Consider the following 22,558-nt stretch of genomic DNA (forward strand, 5'->3'; position numbering starts at 1 on the left):
CAGTAGTACCGTGTTGATTTCCGCAACTACGTGTGAAAAATAAATAAACAGTGAAAACTGAAAAAACGGATATTGTACTACACCATAGTTATAAATATTTGCGTGTGCGCATCTTTAACCATAGAAACGCAAAATTTACTAGTTGTTCGTCTTGCCAGAGCGATGGTACAGGAGGTTTCCGCCACTAGCGCTAAATGTACCAGCCATTTTGAACAAAGTGTGGCATGTATACACGACGTGTGTTATCCATGATGCTTCGTTTATTTATTGTCTTCCGCGATGGTGCATATTATTATTTTAAGGTTATACGCACGTATTTTTAAGCAGTGAATTAAAAAAAAATTAGTGGTTTTCTTGTAAGAGATGTTTATTTTTGCGTGTTTTTCAAAAGCGGCCGTTCGTTGTAAAGGGAATTTCACTATTTCGGAACAAATAAAATTCGGTATTTAGAGGTTAAAACAGCATTGATCTTATGGCGGTTCGGCGGGACCAAAATTTTATTTCGTTGCATGGGGTTTTTCGTTAAATAGAATATTCGTTAATGGAGGTTTTACTGTACTTTTAATTCATGAAGAAGTTCCATCTAAATTTCATTAAGCGTATCTTCCTTTTTCAGTGTACACTAACCTTCATTAAAAAAAATATAATATTATTATAAAGATGACCAACATTCAGCACAATGCCACATAACATATTTTTGTGGTAGACATAACCTAACATTTTTAATAAGTAAAACGTTTTAATAGGACATTAAAAAAAAGTCGAATGTGAATTAAGTTACCTATCTACATTACAAAACCCGCTGACTGCAGTTGCTGTTTTCTTGGAAGAATGCAGCTCATCAGAAGAAACTTTATTTTTTTTAGACATTTTTTGGGTGGTTCTGGGTCATCTGGGTCGTCATTATCTTTTCTCCATTTGAAAAACTTCAACGACGTAAGCCTGCTCATTGCAAATCACCTCAAGAACAATAATATTGTAAACGTAACGTAAGAAGTGTGGTTATAGAAATTTGCGTCAGAAAAAAGAAAACACGAGAAATAATGATGGCTGCCGCGACTATGCTAGTCAACTTAGTACCGTACTGTAAAATTTACTGGACCAGTATTTTTAATACACAAAATTAAATTAATATTTTCAGTACCTGACTGTTATAACCAAAAAGGCCAAAGAAAATAAATACATCCCAGTAATTTAAAATACGTAATTTACGTAATCATTTCCTACCGCATTTGTCTTGTGTTAACTTGATCACGTTAGTTTTGCCGAAATACGAGAGTTCTCGTACATGCGCTTTAGTTTAACGTATGGGGTACGCAATGTTTGGTGATTTTACAACACTTCTCATACACGCACTATAGTTAAAGGTATAATATACAATACCTTTGGCATTTGTACGATAGTTTATATTACGTAGTACGAGAAATGCATACAAAAATCTCTAAAGTAAACAAAAAACAAAGCGCGCCTATATGAAAAAAATGCAATGCGAGTTATGCGACGATTAATAATTTTATTTTTATTTTGTCTGCGCTTGAAACGGTTGAGGCGACGGTTATGCGATAAAAGTCGGAATATTACAAGTAATGGAATTTTATTGTGCTGTTTTGTGAATGGTCTCAAATGGGGGTTAGAAAATTAGAAAAACGTAATTTTTTTTTAAACGAACGTTCGGTTTTTCAAATATATTTTATGATTTTTCGATGAACTGTACGTAAGGGTTCGGTTCGGTTCTAAATTTTCGAACTTCGCCCAGCACTACAATTTTCAATTACTACCTAAAACCCACCTCGAATCCCACCTCGGATCCTACGAATCCTCGAATCCATAGGATTCGGTATATTCGACGAATCCAAGATTCGAAAATCCCATCCCTATAAATAACCAAAAGATGGCGCAGCTAAAAACAATTGTCTTGAAGAAGGGCGAGACAGCAATCGATTGTTTAGATCGTCTCGTGCACTAAGTGTGTGATACATGGAGGACGAATAGCGCGTTATACTGTACTCTGATTCTATGAATCGTTGATACAATGTTTTTTTTTTACGTTTTATACTTAACGATTCTTGAAAGCGATAAAAATTAATCGTAATTTACATTTATATTAAAGAACCCCTGCGCAAAATCAGTAACTGTCATGTAAAATTTTCCTGATAACTAGAAAAGAATGGTCGTTGTATTGAAAGGTAGGATACGTTTTTAACGTTAAAGTGAAATATTTTTACATTGTTTACATTGGTGTTTTGAGCGGGAATTTAAAATCATACGTTATTCTGAAGTACGTTGTAACGGAATTTCACTGTATATGCATCCAAGAGCCAACTCATTAGACTATCGAACAAAATGAAGATAAACACGATATTTCTGACATGTGTACGTAATTTTCTAAGTTTCTACAATAAATAAATAATATTCCGTAATTCTCTAACAATTTGTCTAAATATTCCAAATCAGTAATAGTTATGCAAAATCCATGATACTTGGCAGCACTCCATAATTTAAGTGGATAATGACCAATTATTTATATTTAATATTCAATGATAAACTGAAGTGTGGGGTCAGAAAACACAACACATGATAATAAACTGCTGCTGAAAATTAAAGTTTTGTGACTTTTAGCACAGTTTATGTTAATTTAGAAAGATTTTCGCAATTTCTCAGACCAATACTTCCGGTTCTGGCCTTTTTCATTATTTTCGAACCTTTAAAAACCCGGTTAAGAAAAATTATGGTTGAATATTTATTGTTACAGCAATTATAAGAAAGTTTAAAGGTTTATTTACAATATGTTAGATCTCTATTAAGTTATGGAATTAATGTCCGCGAGCAAGCACCTGGGTCATCACTGGCAGCACTGCTTGTGCACGCTGCCCGGGTCCGTGGGCTTCACATCGATGGGCTCCACGTTTTGCGGTCTGATCGTGTCGCCCTCCGGCTGCTCGCGGATCTGCTTCTGGGACACGATCCGATAGATCTCTGCAGTCGCATTGCACCAACCCCAAAAAACAAAACAAAAACAAACAAAAAAAAAAAAACGGTTAACTGGGAAAAGAAAGGCTTTCTGCTTGAAACAAGTGCAATTTGTATATGTATATTCAACAAAACATAATGGAAAAAAAAAAAAAAAAATCAAACCTCAAAAATGTAAATTTAAAATCCCCCAAGAAAAAAATTAAATAAAAAAATAAGTAAAAATGACTAATTATTAATGCCACTCGGAACTTTCAAATGTTGGCAAAAGAAATTGCAGTAGAGCTAACACCTTTCAACAATTGATTCGCCTCTTAAAAAAACAGAAAATGAGCCACGAATATCAGTGTTCGTTAATTGAACAGATGTACCAATCTAGTGGTTTTTTTAAAGAATTAAAAAAAAATTAATTACAGAGTACTAGCTAAAACATGATTGACTTAGGTTTATTTAAAATTATATTTCATGTTTTCATTTGAAGTAAAAATATTACCCCATACATTTTGTTAGGGTCTTGCACCATTTGAATAATTTAATCTGCCATTGTCTCACTAAACTGTCAAAGTGCGCACATCCAGTTGGGAAAACTAGTACTTCAGAGTATACGTCCTCAGGCTCAGCTACAAATGCGAAGCTGGGAATATTTGGAAACCAGGACTATTGAAGTAGAGGTGGATGCACCACCCAACCGTGGAAAAACAGATTGGACTGAATGGATGTCTCACAGACATCAGGGTTATTAAAGCTGAACCTTGCAGAAGATGTGGAATGCCATTTATTCACATAAACACAAATTCATTAGCCAAAGGATATACCGCATAAATTTTTCACATAATTAAAAATAAATTTATGCTTTTTTTGAGGAATTTCTCAATGTGAAGTTGGTAACACTGCTTGGTAACTTCATCGTAACGTATTCGGTTTTGGCAGAGATAGTTTTGCATGCTGTAAAAGTAAACAAGCAACTGGACCGTGTTAATAAGTGTTGTTTCGGTAAAACATGATTTTTTGTGAGCTGTCTGACTGCAAGGATTACTGCAGCATGGTGAATAACTATAATACTGTACTCTAACTAATGCCTTTCATTTAAGTCAACACAAGTTTCTGCGAGATATTGGGCATAGAAGTCTTGCTATTTCGTAATAAAATAGTAGAAAACTTATCATGCATCTTATTGGACCATAAGGATAGTTTTCAAATGACAATTATTTATCTTACAAGATGTGAATTATAATTTTAAACAGATGTTTAATGTTAATCATGTTTTAACATGATTTTTACACCTGTGCATTAAATGCCAGTGGACCCTTTAATTGTAATTAAGCATTTCTCAAAATCAGGTAAACACTGTTTTCTTTTATTACATATTATGTATTTACCTTTTAATGATTCTTTCAATATGTTGAAAAATATATAATATAATATATATTATAATACATTTTATATTTTGTTACTTTGACAACTCTTTCATGTTGTTTATATTTCATGTATGTAGTGTAAATTCAAAAGGCAAGCAGCTTTTCCTGAAAGACTTATGATTAAGAAATAATATTTATAAGTGTTTTATACAATTATTATTATTATTAAAGAATACCCAATAAGCATTGTTCATTACTTTAATTGAGCTATTGAGATCCAAAATTGGCTAAATCCATTGTCATAAATTTTAAAATAGTCACCAAAAATTTTATATAGCCACATATCATTGTTTAGATTTTTTTATTAAGATTTTTTATTTAGGCTGTTTTGAAGCAATGTGGGTACACATTTTTTTTTGTAGGTTGAAATTAATATTAATTAATTTTTCCAGACCTTGTAACACCATAAGTATTGCATTTTACTTGATCTAAATTGTTTAAATAATATCATTTTAGCTTTCTAATAATATTGTATTTATTAGGTTGATAATTTTGGATTAGTTTATCAGGTTTGTGTCTTCAAGTTGTCTATTCTACATTTGATATTCTATGCTCGGGAATTCCACGAGCAGTGAGTTATTAATATAGTTCTATGTTTTAAGAATGAAAGTCAGTCCCCAACTTCCACTTCCATACTATATGGTAAGACTAATTCCTGGACCCTGGACCCTGGACCCGCCCCTGGGTGAGATGACGGAACATTGGTGGAAAAGGAGCACTCCGCACTGCACACTCCACACCTTTCCCACTTTGAACATCCCCGAGTAATGCCACTGGGAATCTAACCCTGATCACCTTGGCATCCCCCTGACAGTGACCCCAGCCAATGTGCAGGATGGAGATGAAGGGACAGCACTCCCAGTACTGGAACCTCCGCTAGCCAGCCGGGCACTGTGATAGGTCAGACTAGTTACTGACCCACAGCCTTCCCACATGGGAGGCTGGTACGGGTGGCTACTGGCTTGCAGGAAATAATAATATTGACTTATTTTTTCACCTTTTCATCTCTTTTCATATGATCATATGTATATTCATAAAGATGTACAGCAAAAACCCACAATCAGAATGCCCTGATTTCAATCACAAAATCTTTCCTTTTTTTAGACCAAAAAATTGCAATATTTTTTTATAGAAAATAACCAAAACATTTATTTTGTGCTTCTTCCTGACACTGCCATAGTCACAACACATTTACGGTTCTACAGTGCCGCGACGAAACTGTTTACACAGGTACAAAATCCTTGAAACAATGCACATCTCACATCACCCAGGCTATGATGTACCATCACAGATGATATCAGCCTCAGGTTTAAAATAAAAACTCAGTTCAAAAATACTTGACACATCAGCATTGCTACAAACAATGAACCTAAATACAATATCCACAAGACAGTTAAAGGGTTAGCAATACAGGATAAGCCTTTACCTAACCATTTTATTTATACTCTCAACACACAGCATATTTTCCTCCATTTCCCAATTTTCCTTTAAATTAAAATTTGGTGACAATTCCAGATTTTCCCCTTCACACTGGATGCCTGTTGATGCAACACAGCATAATTTTATTTTGTTTCCTCAGCTTGTTCTAAAAAGTGAAGTGCGGTTTAAAATGTACTCTTATCAAAACATCAAAATCCAACTCCTTTAGCCTAAGAGGGAGAAAGAGGAACAAATGATACCATATTGGTCATAAACTTTTGTTATAAATAAAACCATTTTGTATCAAATAGGTGTGGGAAATTTGCATTTGTTAATATTCCTATAACCAGTGTCTATTGACAGAATTATTACAGATGTAGTTATTCCCAAAAATTAATTCAATTCTAAATGCCAATGACTTTGCAGCCAGTCACTACTAACAGGCATTCCATTAAAATAACTTATTATGCATAAATAAAGTAATTTTATAATATTATATTAAACAATAAAAAAGATTGTTGAAGCTAAAACTATTGAAACTAAGATGGCATCTTTCAATTTGCGGAAGTTTCAATTAAAAGCAAGCAGATAGATGACAATGCATGGAAGAATCTTGTTTTTTAATGACACTTGTGAACCATCAGATATGGCGAGGTATACACAATAGTTGGTTCTAGAAGGCAGTGCAGTCAACCTGACGGTACAGGTCCTGTGGTCGGGATCGCAGAGGTGTGTTCACGCAACAAGGACTCCCCCAGAGCCTGGCACACCCTCGCATTCACAAGCCAGTTGTAACCCAAGTGATTTGCAGCCTGTTGTAACTTCATAGGTTGCTTTTACCAGAGTGATTTTAGAAGACTGGTGCTAGGATGGCCGGACCAAACTGGAAACCATTTCTTCTGGAAAATGGGTCCAGTGTCTCACTCCATGTAACTACAGATGCCTAGTCCTCCTAGCGTGGCAGTCAACATAACAACAAGACGAGAGGCACAAACCTGTCAGTATGTTTTGGAAGGCCGTCTCCACGTTGGTGGAGTCGAGCGCAGAGGTCTCGATGAAAGACAGGCCGTTGCGCTCTGCGAAGGCACGCGCCTCGTCCGTGGGCACGGCACGCAGGTGCCTCAGGTCAGACTTGTTGCCCACCAGCATGATCACGATGTTCTGGTCGGCATGGTCGCGCAGCTCACGCAGCCAGCGCTCCACGTTTTCGTAGGTGAGATGCTTCGCGATGTCGTACACCAGCAGAGCACCCACCGCCCCACGGTAGTACCTGCACATCCACAGGCAGAATGCTCACCACCCAGCGGTAGTACCTGCGCACTCACACACATTAGCGAGAGCAGTAACCATGCGCATTAAACACGAAAATGATTAACTCACGCTGATGTGATCGCTCTGTATCGCTCCTGTCCTGCTGTGTCCCAGATCTGGGCTTTGATGGTTTTACCATCAACCTGAAACAAAAAAACAGGAACAAAATTTTATAGTCATAATTTATCTAACAAAGGCTGAATGAATGAGATGAGCAGTCGTCCTCTCTCGAGGCTGCATGAAGGAGACGGGCACTCGTCCTTTCATAAGGCTGCGTTAACACTTCTGGAAGGGTCCTTCAACTATCTGGAAAGTAAAAAAAAGTTGACTTCTTTTAATAAGGTACTTTTCTAGGGTCATTCAAGCTAAAGGTGTGTTTTAATGGGATGTTATGAATAAATCATATGAAAAATATAACCACTGACTGAAATACAATTCAATTTTTCCTTTGATACTCAACATTTTTGTAGTCCAAAAAAGGCACCAATACAACAACTTGAACACAAACTAACAAATCCAGAAGCACGTTATGACAAGCTTCTCTGTCGCAGAATGTAAGTGCAGCTGGCAGGGTGCCTCAATCTGCTCGACTACCAGGCTACAACATCACACACACTCCGTGAGCAACTGTAAACACATTTTTCTTTTTACAATTATATTGATAAATTTACTACCAGGAAATATTTTACTGTGGAAACAAGGTTTTTCATAATGTTGTTCTGGAACTTATTTCAGTGTCCCTTTTTAGTCCCAAAAATGTAGAATATAGTCTATTGCATTAATGAGTGCAGTTCTTTAAAGATTCAGGTGAGGCATTAAGCTGTCATTCCACACATAATTATTCTATTGAATAAATTAATTTTTTCCCCTAAGAACTGGGCCAACCAGACATGATTAAGTTATTATTCTCAGAAATAAAGAGGGAATTGATTGAATATTCGCTGTGAAACTACCAACGTTGCTAAATGTACCTGTTAGAAGAGTGCACTCATTCTGGGCTTTACTGTATCACAGAAGTTAGCAAAATCGTTGAAAAGTGTGGCGTTTTTAATGTCACAACATTGTATTTTATGCCTATAGTTAAGTGGGAGAGATAGGAACCCAATGAAGCCTTTTTGTTTAAAGTTTTTAGGCCCTAACAATTTTGTAATTAATTAATTTCTTTTGAAATTCTGGCTTCATTACAGCATAGTTATAAAATTGCTTCCCAGCTAAGTAATTGGTGTTAAGTATAAAAAACATTTTAGAAAATGACTACAAATGTAATAAAACACAATATTATGTATGGTTTTTTTTAAAATCTCTTTATGTGTGAACTCAGTCTTAACAAAGGCAAATTTTCAATACTGAATGTTAACAAATTGTCACTGCATAAAATCATTTGTAAGCAATATGGCATTTTTCAGTTACCATATTTGAGCTTGTATATGATAATGAATAAAGGTGAACATTATATTGTGCACTGTTTATGAAAGTATTGATGGCCATATCCACATCCATCACCCAAGCCAGGAAGTGCCACGCCATGCTTTGAGTGGGGGAGGGGAATTGGGAAAGGGGAGAGGTAGGGAAAGAGAATGAATAAAGACCTCTCTCTGACATGGAGGTAATTGGAGCATTGATGTAACGAATGGGAGGTGATGGGATAGCCCTGAGAAAATCACAGCCTCACAGCAACGTCCTCCTTGTTTCTCACTTGGGAAAAATTTGGGTTCAAACACGAACAGTCTGAGTGGAAGGTGAGAGATATAATTCAATTAAATTATACTGAGTAAATAGACATTAAAAATATTTGTGACAGCACAAATGCAAAACATCTGTAGCGTTAAATTCACACATATAAACCTTCAATCAGAGCAATGACCAGAAAATTAAATAAAAACCGAGAAGTCACGTGAGACTGAGCATTAGTTATTCAATCTTACATTATTTTTGTAATTTGTAACAGCTGCAGAGGAAGGTTTATATATTTGTTACAAGCAATACTGACATCACACAATGTCAACTTAAAAAATTGTTTGTAACAAACACAATCAAATGTTAATTCACTGCATGTATTTTATACAAGTTGTCACACTCCAGACTTCCCAGCTAGCTCAAATATTCGGTCTACAGTGGACATTCACATTTCACATGTTTCACGAACACTTGCAGAAATGAACTGGGCTATGAAAAAATATACGAGTTCGAAAAGAAATGTTACTGTCGATGATGGGTTGTTGAAATAATGTCTCTCAGACATACACTGATATTAACTGTCTTATTAATACTTCACGAAAACTACCCAGTCACCATGGCCACAATTTTTCGACCATGAGAAAAAGTGCATGTGGAATCAACAAACAATTATTACATCTTCATTTATAAAAAAATAAGTTGACTGTCTGCAGGTACTGAAAGATGAATATTAAAAGATAGGCTGCAATTATGTCCTGTGGTTTCACACGAACCTACGGTACTGGCCAAAGAGACTCATGTCCTCGAAACTCTGGACGAAGTTTGGGTTAAAACTGAGGACTGTGATAAAAAACTTTTACTTAAAAGTACAAAATGATGAAAAGGTTGATTATATACAAGGTAGCATTCAGACTACAGCTGCCAAATTCTCTCTTCAAACCATTTACATGTTAATTTTGAGTCACTGCCCGATATGCGACCTCTTGGTACCCAGTACAGATGCTGACTAACAAGTCTACATGCAACTGCGTACCATAAAAGGGAAGTGGCAGGTGCATGACCTTTCCAACCAATCATAGCACAGCCCTCACAAAAACATAGCATACAAATTTCTTAACCCTCGCAACGAGGCTTTACTGGCAAAAATTACAACAAGATAAAATATCATGAAGTCTGGTGATCTCATTTATAACCAATTACAAAAATACCTGGAAAAAATATCAGCCAATCACAGCACATGACAACAGCACATCCGACTAACTCCAGAGTCCTATCTCACGGCTATCAAACTGTCTCTCTCTCTCTAATTATTATGCACCAGGCAAACTTAATACGTGAATGCACATAAAAAGTAACTACACTAATAAACAAACAAGTAAAAATAACGTGAAGAGACACATTCACCATAAAACTTAAAAAGCATGCCACAACGTTAAATTATGTTCATAACACACATGGCAAACGTGGAAATACTTCTTAAAAGGAATAATAATATGTTATTTAAATTATATCAGAAAACCTAACCAAAAAAGGCCTACTGAACCTGATGAAACAACATACTAAATCATTAATTAAACCATTTAACAAGTAAAAAGGGCAGTAGTAGCCTGGGTCATTACAAAGTTTTCCCAAACACACTAAGATACCGATACAGGACAGCTCTAAGATGTGTGAAAACCTGTGGTGGTTGTTACATCAGTCTGATTGATGGCATAAGGTATGCCCAGTACATACAATGAATTTGTTTCATACTTATGGTACTAACATTAAAGCAAAAATAACTTGATTTTCTCTGATGAATTTTTTTTTAAATCATACAGATATATAGGGGAAAACAAACCTTCTCTTCGAATTTCTTAAAAATAAGTTAATCATATTTGACACAGATAGCATAAAAAATAACCTAACACTTTAATCATAAAATATTTTTGTAGTCACAATCTCACCTGTGTTAGTATAGAGCTGTATGGTATTAGTCTCTAATGTATTTTGGCTTTTCCAAGTAAACCAGAACCAGGGCAAGCAGCAATCTACATTAACACTCAAAACTAGCACGCCTTGCCTGCTGTGACCTTGACAGGTCACCGCTTCAAGATTAATGACAGTGTTTCCCGACCTGCCAGAATACTAATGACGCATGGGCACAGAAATAGGTAACCAAGCCTACTCGTCTGCCTGACAGGCAGCCCTAAAACTACATTTCTGTTTCTGCTTCATTCTGAGAGGTGTACAGTGAGTATTTATTACTATATTTATCAGCAAGTCAAAAATACCAGTGGCAGTTATGTTGTCAACGAGTGATTTTGAAGGAGTCACACACACTCACGGGATGTCCAGTAAAAACACAGACTGAATTCCCTGAATTTTCTCCAACTTCTCCCGGACTTTAATAATTATTCACTGATCAACACATTTAAATTTTTTTTATAGAAAACTACCAATAAACATTTTTTTTTGCACAATATCCTAACACTACATTGTACTTATGAATTCTTCACTGTCATGACAAAACTGTTAGCACAGTAACAAAACTCCTGGAAACTATGCACAAAGTGATGTTTCAACTACAACACTCTGAGGCACCATCCCACATGGTTGTAAAACAGAAGGGGTAGAATAAACATTTTGGACCTCTTGACTCATTCCTGACCCCTTACGACTATACTACAAAATATGCTATTTTTTGCACAAAGTCCATCTTCAGTCATCTCTGGCAAGAAGTCCACAAATTTTTCAAAATTAAATATAAATTTATTTTAATAGTAGATGTCTTCCAAACAAGAAATATACCCAAGAGTAGCATATTGGACCAAAAACTTTATCCAGAATGTGCATAAACACGGCTCTATGCGTAGCACACTGTAACTGTGGCACTGATTGTGATACTGATTTCATAAGGAAAATTAAATTTATTTTCCTTAACATGTTTATTAGACGTGGGCCGTAACCATATACCACTCCAGAGAGGTCAAGAAAGTTTAGAGCAGTGACATTGCCTTTTTATCGCTCGTATAAGCAGGTGAGATCTGGAATGTCATACAAAGGGTACATGCTGTTCAGTGTGTTCCGTGCTTGATAAACGTTTCCTTTGTACTGTGAAGCGACCTTTTTTGTCAACCCAGAAGAAAAGACAACTGCCTTAACTATTAAGATAACCATCACCGGTGGCTGTTAAAGGGGTAAGGGGCATGCATTCATATATTTTTCTGTTGCATTGCATCCTACGCTTCGCACCGTCATGCTACAGTGATTCCAGCAACATGTGTTCATTCAAAAAGACATTATTCAATGTTGGCTTGGTGGTGTGAGATAGAGGGAGAAAAAAATGAAACCAAGAGACTAGCTCACTTGCTATAAAGAGAAAACTATTAATAACACAACTTAATATTCCCAGAATTATCTATAAATTAATTGCTTTTTTCCAGTTGGCTCCTGGTCACATCAAATCCCTGCCATTTTCCCAGTTCTCCTGGTTTTCAGGTTGGTAGACACCCTGCTATTGCATCGTGGTGCCTCACAACATTTTCACTCATATTTACACATATAGGTGACACACACATCTGCAATTTGAAGTCCCATTTTCAAAATATTTCTTTGTATCTACAATAATCCCACAGGCAAGAAGCAGAGTCTTGAGGGGAAAAAAAACAGGAACAGAAATATGCCGTCGTGGTGTAAATAGTGTTTATGCCACAATAAGTGTAAAATTTTCACACTTTGGCTTTGTTACAGGAAAATATATAATTTTGTAAAATATTAACTAAAAGTTAACCCTTTGAATCATATGTTGAGCCAGGTTCTCCATCCTAAATTTGTGTTCCAATCCTTTGTTGAATCTGGCTCTTCTGTCCCTTTGAATCACAATGTATAGAACAATGTCACATGAATCAAAAATTTAGAAAGCTAGACTTAAAAGAGATAGAACAGAATTTTAAATATGGCAAACCTGGTGCAAACCAGGAGTTCAAAGGGTTAATAGTCACTAGCATCTACAAATAGTTTCCTCTGTGAAGTCATTGGCACTTAGTATTTAACTCATTTTTGAGTATGTCGATGCCTTGATAATACTGTAAATAGACACTAAGCCATGGTCTTCTACATACAGGGCCTGGCGCTCTCTGTCCCTTAAGTGTTGAGACTCTCGGGCCGTGTTCCCAGAGGACTCGCCACACCCACCTGTATGCTCCTGGTAGCGAACTCCACGCCTATCGTGGACTTGGACTCCAGGTTAAACTCATTGCGGGTGAAGCGTGACAGCAGGTTGCTCTTACCCACGCCCGAATCCCCGATCAGCACCACTACAACACACAGACAATCAACGAACCAGCTCGGGCTCAGGAACCATATTTGTCACAGCACATCACAGTTAAATTGGGGTGACAAAGGAAAAAAAATTTTCCGATCATTATTGAAATTGAACAACTGCTACTTCATATAAATTTCACAGAAATACAAAACACTCAGTACCACTTTACGAGACCTGCCTAGCCAGGGGTGTAATAGTGATAGTGAAGAGGGATGAGAAGTGCAACGCTTGATGGCGCTTCTCCCACGGTGTTGCCTCTATACATAAACACAAAGCCGTGGACAGGTGCACAGTCTTCTCATGATGCCTAGGGCAAATATGAGATTTGAGAGGTGATCATAACATTATATTGTGGGTAAATTAGGATAAAAGTGTAATGCAAGTCCTATGATGCTCACAAAAAAAAAAGTGCATCTGCTTTAAACTAAACTATTTATTTGTATATTCTGGTGGGCACGGCACATTTATGTAGATTTGAACACTTATCAGTACAACACTGGAATTATCATTATGTGCACAATGCAAGTAACATCAGTATACAGCACAGCTACAACAAATCTGGCCTGTAGACCTTTTTGGTTTCATTTTTCAGTTTTTCATGGTCTGTTAAAGGGTTCAAAAATATCTTTAAGGAACAAACACTTTTTTTATTTGAAATCAGTTGCATAAATTAAAGTCAGTATTATATTCACAAAAAACATATTTTAAGAAACACAATTATAAATAATACACATAGAAGACAATCCTGAGAATTATTTAAACCTTTAATATTTATGGACACACACATTTGCTGGTTTTAATTGTAACGTAATCCATAGAGGTATTAAAGTAAAGTTTTGGTTAGATTACATCAATGACATAATCCTCTAAAAATTAAGTTTTTATTCCAAACGGATTTAGAAATATTCAGACAATTTAAAGGGCTTTGAAATCAAGGAAAATTTTGTGGAATAGAGGAAAATCTTGCTAAACTTCATTGATATTCCCAACACAGAGGTTATCAGAATCAAGATGGAATCCAGTAACTCCCTTTTGTGGGACAGTAATACTAAAAAAAACTTCTGAATTAATTTATAAGCAGCAACATTCAACATTTATCTCAATCTTATACGTAACATAATTCCTAGTATTAATTACAACCCCCCCCCCCCCCCGTTAAGTTTCAAAAATTTTGTTAGAATTGAAAACACCCAAATTGTGAAATATTATGCAACATTAGTAGTATTTTGAAGGGAAAAAAAATTGCTTTAGTTATAGTAGGTTCTAAACTCCACTGAGGAAAGTAGTCTGATTTTGTTATTCCTTAGGTTTTATTAATTTATTTTGTATTAGTTTAGTAATTAATTTTCAAATTGTAATTCTATATATTGTTTGGACTTAATGTGCACTTAAAGCTTATGTGCATGACTGTCCTTAGATGGAGAAACTAAGAATGTTAGGTGGCTTTGTGCATGCTCTGTGATGTCACGAGATGACCGGAGCACTGTGAACAGAGCTCGCAGCGAGTGGTGGCTCCGGGAGATGTGTGCAAGCAAACGAACGAGAAGATATCAGCCGGGAGTGGGGTATGAGTGACGGAGGGATGCTGGCAGACAGCAGCCACGACTTCTGCAATAGTCACTGATGCTAGAGGAAGCAGCAGAGTAACAGCACCTACAACACTTCCAATGTGGAGCCTGAGATACCATGGCACACTCGCCCGAGTGCGAGTTATGGGTAGGCAGTAACCGTCGATAAAACCACCAGCTGAAAAACCTGGTCAACTAAGAGAGCGCCAACGCGGAACACCTACTGAGGGACATGTCAGGTGGTAAATGATATCGCTGCTGCACAAGGAAGTCCACCGCAACCATAACCCAGAAGCGAACAAGACACATGCCCCGAATACTTAGTATACGAGTGGACTCTCAATTACCGCAACAGCAAGCTAAAGCACGTAAACAGATATGTGAACACATAAGCCCATACAGCATTTACAGCCAGTAAATAAATGCTGCAGTAATTTTTACGTAACAAGTATCCAAGTTAATTCCTTTATTATACTACTGGCATGACTACGTGGTACAAGATGCTTCCAGTTTTAATTTAGTATGTCGAAAGGTCCTGGACAAACAAAAACTTGAATATCACAATGCAAGCAAATTATGTTAGGTCTTATTGAAAATATTTCTTCAGTAATTCATTGTTATATCACAAGTTTTTGTTATGCACAGCATTTTTCAACGTACTAAATTAAAACGGAAAGCATCATGTCCCACAGTATTGATGTAGGTATACAGGATTTGCTTTCAGGATCAAGGGATAAACTTGACGTGATACTGAAATTTTACCAAGATTGCTAAGGAGCAAAATATTACCTAACTCTACACTTACACGGAAATATAAAGTAGCAGTATAATAAAAATAATAATTATTATTATACTTTTCTTAACTGACCTTTCCCCACACTTAGACCTTTTGCAAAGTAACACCTGTTGGCCTGAGCAGAGTTGATACAATGTAATTATGGGGTAGGTCAGTTCAGGGAAAATATTACTGTGATAAAACATAATAACATGGCACATTTCTTTCCAGAAAAATGGCTCGTCTTAAGAATTACCAACTAGACTATAAGTAAATTATAAACATTATTTATCTTCCTCACCACAATTACCTTGTAAATATTATTTGAAATATTAGTTCTACTATATGGAAGACCATTTTAAGGCATGTTTGTGAATTCTGACTTGTTAAAATTATATTTTTATCCTAAAACTTAACAACTTTAGCTTCCTTAAGTGGAAGCAAGGCAAGCACTGAACCGTAATGTTCTTACAAAGGGACTTTTATGTAAAGTAAAAATAAACCTTTGAATATACTTTTTACAACCCTCAAAACAGCATTTCTGAATTCGCACTGTTTTCTGAAAAAATCACTGTTTATAGCTTATATTACAATGTGTGTGCATTGACACGGGCGCTGCCATTTTTTTCTTTTCCGTGTGGATCTGTGTGTTTGTTTTGGAGAAATTTAGTAAATAGAGGTATTGTTTTGATAATCAATGGAGTTTATATGAATTTACTGCAATTATAAGGGGAAATTTTAATCTTTATACTTTATGTTTGTCTTTTAATAAACTAAATGCATTACGAAATATTTTTTCTGACATTTGCATTTAAAGTAACGTATTGATTCATGCAGTAACAAACAATTTGAATCAGAGTGAAAAATCTAAAATCATGAGAATGGTTGATTATGTTAGGTTAGCTACATTAAAAATACTTCAAAACATTATGGACGGTTGGTTAGATTAGTATAGTTTCATTAGAAATCTTGTAAAATATTTTTAATGGTTGCTTAGGAATTACCAATTTAAAGCTAGTCACAATGCCACAATGAACACGACACATTCCACCACTACATATTTAACAGCTTATGGTAACAATGCCAAGACAATAAATATTAACCCAACGATTTCTGAATTGACTGTCGTAAACTTGTTTCAAGCCAAATACTTCCAAAAATAAAAAATGAATAAATTGCAGTGTAGAATGTGCCAAAACCAGTGTAGAAAAAAAGGACATGCTAATCTCAGCCCATACTTTTTTTTTTGGCTGATTTCTGTAGTATTTCAACCCAATGTCCTACAGAATACCAGAAGCCTGAACTTTATTAATTAAAACTTCTTTGCTGAATTCATTCATTCTCAAATTAAATCATTCCCAATCTACAACAACATTGATCACAAACACGATGATATGAATTCATATCAACAGATGAAGGCAAGATACAAATATTACATTTTACTCACACATAAAACAAAATTTTATTTTTCATCATAAAGATTTATTAAGAAGGCAAATATTTTTGAAGTTTAGTTTTGTAAAGTTTCTGTTTCCGTTTTGCTGTCGGGCAGCACACCATGGCAAAATTAGAAATAGAATCTGGCGCGTATTTTGTTTGGGGGGATGTGATAGCGATCTAGTATTTCATTGGCTATTGCCTATTGAGGGTGGCGGGCCTGTCATGTCGTGCCTGTCATGGCATTGTGACTCTACCGTAAGATGTAGATATCCTGACCTTAAGGGGCCCGCCTCGTCAGGGGCGTATGTGTGTTAGTGAGGTGGGATGATAAGTGCGACGCTCGCCCGTGCTTCTAGTGCAGTGTCGCCTCTAAGCGCGAGGCTCTGAACTGGCGCGCAGTCTTCTCGTCATCACAGGATAACTGTGAAATTTGAGCGGTGACCGTAACATTATATGGCTGAGAAATGAAGTTAAAGGTGTAATGCAAGTCCCTTAAGTGCTTTAAAGAATCTGTACCGGTTGTTTTACGCCTAAAAACTACTCTGAAAACATGCGTTTAAGCCATTTTAACTCTTCTAGAAATACAGTTCAAAAACTTAATCCAATATCAAAAGTACTTTTCGGCCCTCAGCGAACCCTTAAATGCTTTTCGTAAGCAGATCCCACTCGGATATCATGAGTAGTTTTGAAATTGCATTGATTTTCCTGAAGCTCTGCACATCGTATGTGTGTCCGGGTAGGCGGGCCCCTTAACAATCATCTCTTTGATTTCACAGTATTTTTAATGTGGCTATACTAACCCAATCAACTGTCCACATTGATTTCAAGTATTTTTTTTATTGCTACCCACACAGGAAAGGAAAAAAATGGTAACATAGACGTCTCTAGTGTTCGAAGAACGTAGTTTTAGAATTTTTTATTTTTACTTTATCTTACAGTCCCTCTGTAAGAATATTACCCACAGAACATTATATCTACTCTTTAACTAATTCACTATTAAGAAAAATCCAGCAAGTAGACTTGTGCACATGAATATTTCACTTCATGAAGCAAAAGAGGCTCTGATATAGTTTAAAAACAGCGGAGGAGGAAGTGTTAACAGACAGGATTCCAAACAAGTTTTTCCAAGATAATCAAGCAACATTAACAGAACCCAAAACAAGTTTCTGGATTTTTTCATCTCAATAAAGATCATAGGTCAATGGTTAACCTGCTTCAAATACTCCTGACTAAATGTCATTGGTTGACAAATTGTTTTCATAAGCACTTCAGGAACTAAGTGGGGTATGCGAAGATACGGCCTCCAACCGTTATCTGGATAATTATTCCAATATCATGTATCCAAGTTTATCCCGTGTTCCTGATGGCATGATCTTGTGTATATTGATTCTGCAGTAGGTACATGATGGATAATTGTTCAGTATCATGTACCTAAGTTTAGCTCTTGATCCTGAAGGCATGATCCTATATACATTGATCCCGTAGTACATGATGCGGTAAATATGTAGTGTACGGATTAGCGCCAAAAAAAATCGTACAAATCTGAAATAACTTTCATTATATGCTCTTTTACGTCCTCTTTTCATAACCGCCTGCGGAGATAAGAAATTCCAATTACTTTTGGAGATATTGAATTTTTAAATTTTAATTATTGTAAAAAAAAAAATTATAAAAATCTGAAATAACTTTTATTATAAGCTCTTTTACGTCCTCTTTTTATTACAGTCTGCGGAGATAAGAAATTCCAATTACTTTTGGAGATATCGAATTTTTAAATTTTAATCACTATACCTGCACATTCACACGGCGTTCACCATTGTTTTTGTTTACGAGTATCAATTGTTTTTTTTTTTTTGGATAATAATGTCACGTGGTACTTCGTGATAGGCCAATATTCAAATGAACCAATAGGCCGCCTCCAACTTAGGTGAGTTTTTAACATTTCAAATTTTTATGCTTTAAAAAATTACGTTCGTTCCTACTGTTAATCCTTTGTTCCGGTTTGTTAGGTTAGGTCAGCTACATTATAAATACTTTAAAACTAAACAACCATTAAAATTAATTTTATTATTTTTAATGTCCGTTCAGTTTCAAAGTATTTATAATGTAGCTGACCTGACCTAATCTACCTTTGTCTCGTTTTGTTAGTTCAGGTCAGTTACATTATAAATACTAAAAACTATACAACAAGTAAAATAAATTGATATTATTTTTAATTTCCGTTTAATTTGAAGTATTTATAATGTAACTAACCTTACCTAATGGAAAATTTCTGTTTAGGCATTCACGTGCACACGGCAAAATATAAAATGGCGACGGTCGAATGATTACATAGGTCTTGTATTGCAAAATAAGAACGGCGATATCTCCAAAAGTAATTGGAATTTCTTATCTCCGCAGGCGGTTATGAAAAGAGGACGTAAAAGAGCATATAATGAAAGTTATTTCAGATTTGTATGATTTTTTTTGGCGCTAATCCGTACACTACATATTTACCCATGATGCTTGCTGTTTTAATTTAGTAAATCGAAAGGTTCTGGCCAAACAAAAATCAAAATATCACAATGCAAACAAATTGTCATGTCTTGTGGAAACTTTTTTCATTCATATTAAATTTGATCACAATTCACTGTCCTATGAGAAGTTTTTGTTATATCCAGAATCTTTTGACGTACTAAATTAAAACAGCGATAAATCTCAACACAATCATGCCAAACTTTGATACTACTATAGAACCTTATCTAACACAATTTGTCTTTTTTCTTTCATATACATTTTACAATCATAATTCATTGTTATATCACAAGTTTTGAAATGGCCAGGATCTTTTGACATACTAAATTTGAACAGCGGGTATTGTGTACCACAAGATCAAAGAATAAACTTGGATACATTGTACGGTGCTTTTGCAGCCAGAGTATGATATATATAAGGCCGCCAACAAACAATTTTACTTCTGCACTTTCGTATAAACTACTACGCTTAGTAACCCTGCACCAAGCACAAGTTACGACAGATGTCAAATTATTTCCAAAGACACATCGAAGTTAAATATATTCGTAGCAAATAATCTTAATTATGACACAATCATTATCATGCATGAAATAATTCATCCTTGCACAACACAAAAATAAAATTGACAGCAAAGTATTATCGTTTCTGTCAAATATTTTATCATGACCTATCTTAATTCATACACAATGGTGGCCGCAATAACAAACCAAGTACATTATATGATAATAATAACTAACTTTTACTGTATCAAAACACAATATTAAGAGTCTGTGACACGTACCTTTAAACAAATAATCGTATTCATCATCTCGAGTGCCCATCTTGGATTGTAGGGGGAATTATTTACACCCTGGCCAAGTAAAAATAATCAATAGTGAAATGTATGCTTCCGAGAAAAACAAAACAAAACGCAGCGCGTTGACTTATTACAGGGAAAAAGTGATGATTTTAGTGATATGTCCTACTATTAGCATGTACACACAACTAATAATAAATATGACAAGTACACTTTACGTGAGCCAGGACAATATGGCTTCCTGATCTCACGCCCCTTGCAGTATGTGCGCATGCCCAACTCAAGAGGAGCAAATCGCAATGACATAGAGATTATAGTAAAATTTTCAATAATATTTTAATATTAAAAAATATACCATATTTGTTTCAATAATATTTTAAATTATAATTTATAATGTTCAACAGTTAAAACATAACCTTTGTAAAACTAAATGTACAATATAATACAAAAACTATATAATCATTTTATTAAATTATTCTTCAAATAAAAGAAATTCATATGAAATCTTTAGACTATATGGATGTCATGTTTCAAAATCCATCATTTAATATAAAATAATACAGATACTATCAAAATAAGCTGTATTAGTTTCAAATGTTTTCATGCCATAAAAATTTCATAACAGGGCATATTTCAAAACAGCAAGGTTAAAATTGACGTCACATGTCAAACCCCCTCTGGTCCCAAAATTGCTATCACCTTGCTGTCACCCGCGGTCTCGTGATTGAGACCCGGGGCGGTCCTAGTGGGTTTTAGAGGCTGTTAATGAAATCTCCGGCGGGCGCCAGGTTAATTCAAGGATTAACCGAGGTGGTCGTGGGTTTTTGCCCCTGCGTGTTCCACTAGGATCGGCGGCTGTTGATGGTGGAAGGGAGACCCTGCTTTTAATACGCACTGGCCCTAAACAGTGTAGAGGACTGTTTCCTAACTGTTCAGGGGGCGTCTACGAAATAAAGAAAACGTTATTTAGGTGCTGGTTTTTAATCCCGCATCTCACAAAGTGTGGATGGGCACAAGTTACACAATTACACTTGACAAATACGCTTACACTAAACACACTCGCACTGAATAATTAATTACGTGTTACGTTGCGGCACTTGCAAATAAGATCCCTACATGGGTTTGAGGGTAGTAGTAGAGTTTGAGTGGGTAAACGGCCACTCCCGTGATGAACTGGAACTAGCTTCGTGCCCGGGCTCACCTGTGTGAGTCGCGGGCCCAAAAAGGTAATATTAAGAGACAAGTCTTTAAGTTTGTAGTCGGCAGGCATATGCTCGACGAATAATATTAAGTTCTGTTCGCGGGAGTCGGCCCGGACCGTAAAGTGACTGCGCCGCAAACCGTTGTTGCGCGACGAACAAAAATTAACGCAGCCGGGTTAAGCCCTGCACCGGAAAAGGGCGCGGGAGCACGCGGGGAGAGGAAAAAGAGGTTTTTAATAATTATGATATTTACCAGTATGAAGAATCAGGAGCACGAAAGTTGAAGTCTCCCCGCGGGATCACACGTCCGCCCCGGCCCGTGCGTAAAACTCTACTGCCGCTTTGTGCCGGCTTGGGAGGGGAGGAAGCGTCATGACGCGCCGAACTTTCTAATGTGCCGTTATTCCAAATTTATAATTATAATTATACATTATTATTTCTAAAACCCTCGTAACTTAATGACATCTGTCTGAATTAGTTGGCGGAAGGTCTATAATAATAATACATAATAAAATTGAGATTAATAATATTTGAAAATAGAAAGTCAAGCTGGAGACTGTCTGTCACTTGTTGACTACTCCAGTGGCTATTTGCAGGTGAAAACAGGGAGGTTAATTAGGTTGATTTATGCTGTGGTTAATTATTGGTGGATGGCCGCAAGGGATGTTCCGAAAGTTTATTAATTGCGGTTTCCCACGGGGAAAACCGCTGCACCCCTACGACGCACTATCACCCTTAAGGGTTGTTTTGTTAATTAAAAAACACTTAATTACTCACAGTAGTTAATGAAGCATAAGAACTGTTTGGTGGTGTTGGCATATGGGCATAATCCGTTTAAACACTCACCGATGTCGACGGCTCGCTTGACTCACGTGACCTGTGCTAGGGTTGCGTTCTGTTAGCGGGGTTTAATACTGGCGGGTGGAGGCCGGGCTTTATGACCTTCGGACGGACGACGACAATCTGTTGACACCTCATAAGTGATCTTTCTGCGAACACAAACTCAAACGTTGCCATGCAGCTTAATCTAGTGCATCAAACAGCCATCACGATCGATCGGTTAACTATCACTTGAGCGATGGTCGACCCGAAGGGTTCTTGTATTTTTGTATATGTTGTTAATTAAAAACACACTGGATCAGACACTAAATGATTATAAACT

The 22,558-nt window shown here is 36.2% G+C and overlaps 1 protein-coding gene across 1 annotated transcript in view; it reads right to left on the reverse strand.

Annotated features, from left to right (window-relative positions):
- The window catches only part of LOC134527868 (ras-related protein Rab-11A), a 35,862-nt gene extending 15,386 nt beyond the window's left edge, over positions 1-20,476 (reverse strand). The window contains exons 1-5 of the mRNA XM_063360849.1: positions 20,180-20,476; positions 12,972-13,093; positions 7,188-7,261; positions 6,803-7,077; positions 2,835-2,976 (exon numbers count right to left, since the gene is read on the reverse strand). Coding sequence (XP_063216919.1) covers positions 2,843-2,976; positions 6,803-7,077; positions 7,188-7,261; positions 12,972-13,093; positions 20,180-20,219 — 645 coding nt within the window. The 5' untranslated portion in view covers positions 20,220-20,476 and the 3' untranslated portion in view covers positions 2,835-2,842. The remainder of the gene's footprint in view (positions 1-2,834; positions 2,977-6,802; positions 7,078-7,187; positions 7,262-12,971; positions 13,094-20,179) is intronic.
- Between the last annotated feature and the right edge of the window lie 2,082 nt (positions 20,477-22,558).

The sequence above is a fragment of the Bacillus rossius genome, chromosome 1 (genome assembly GCF_032445375.1).
Source record: "Bacillus rossius redtenbacheri isolate Brsri chromosome 1, Brsri_v3, whole genome shotgun sequence".
Lineage (NCBI taxonomy): Eukaryota > Metazoa > Arthropoda > Insecta > Phasmatodea > Bacillidae > Bacillus > Bacillus rossius.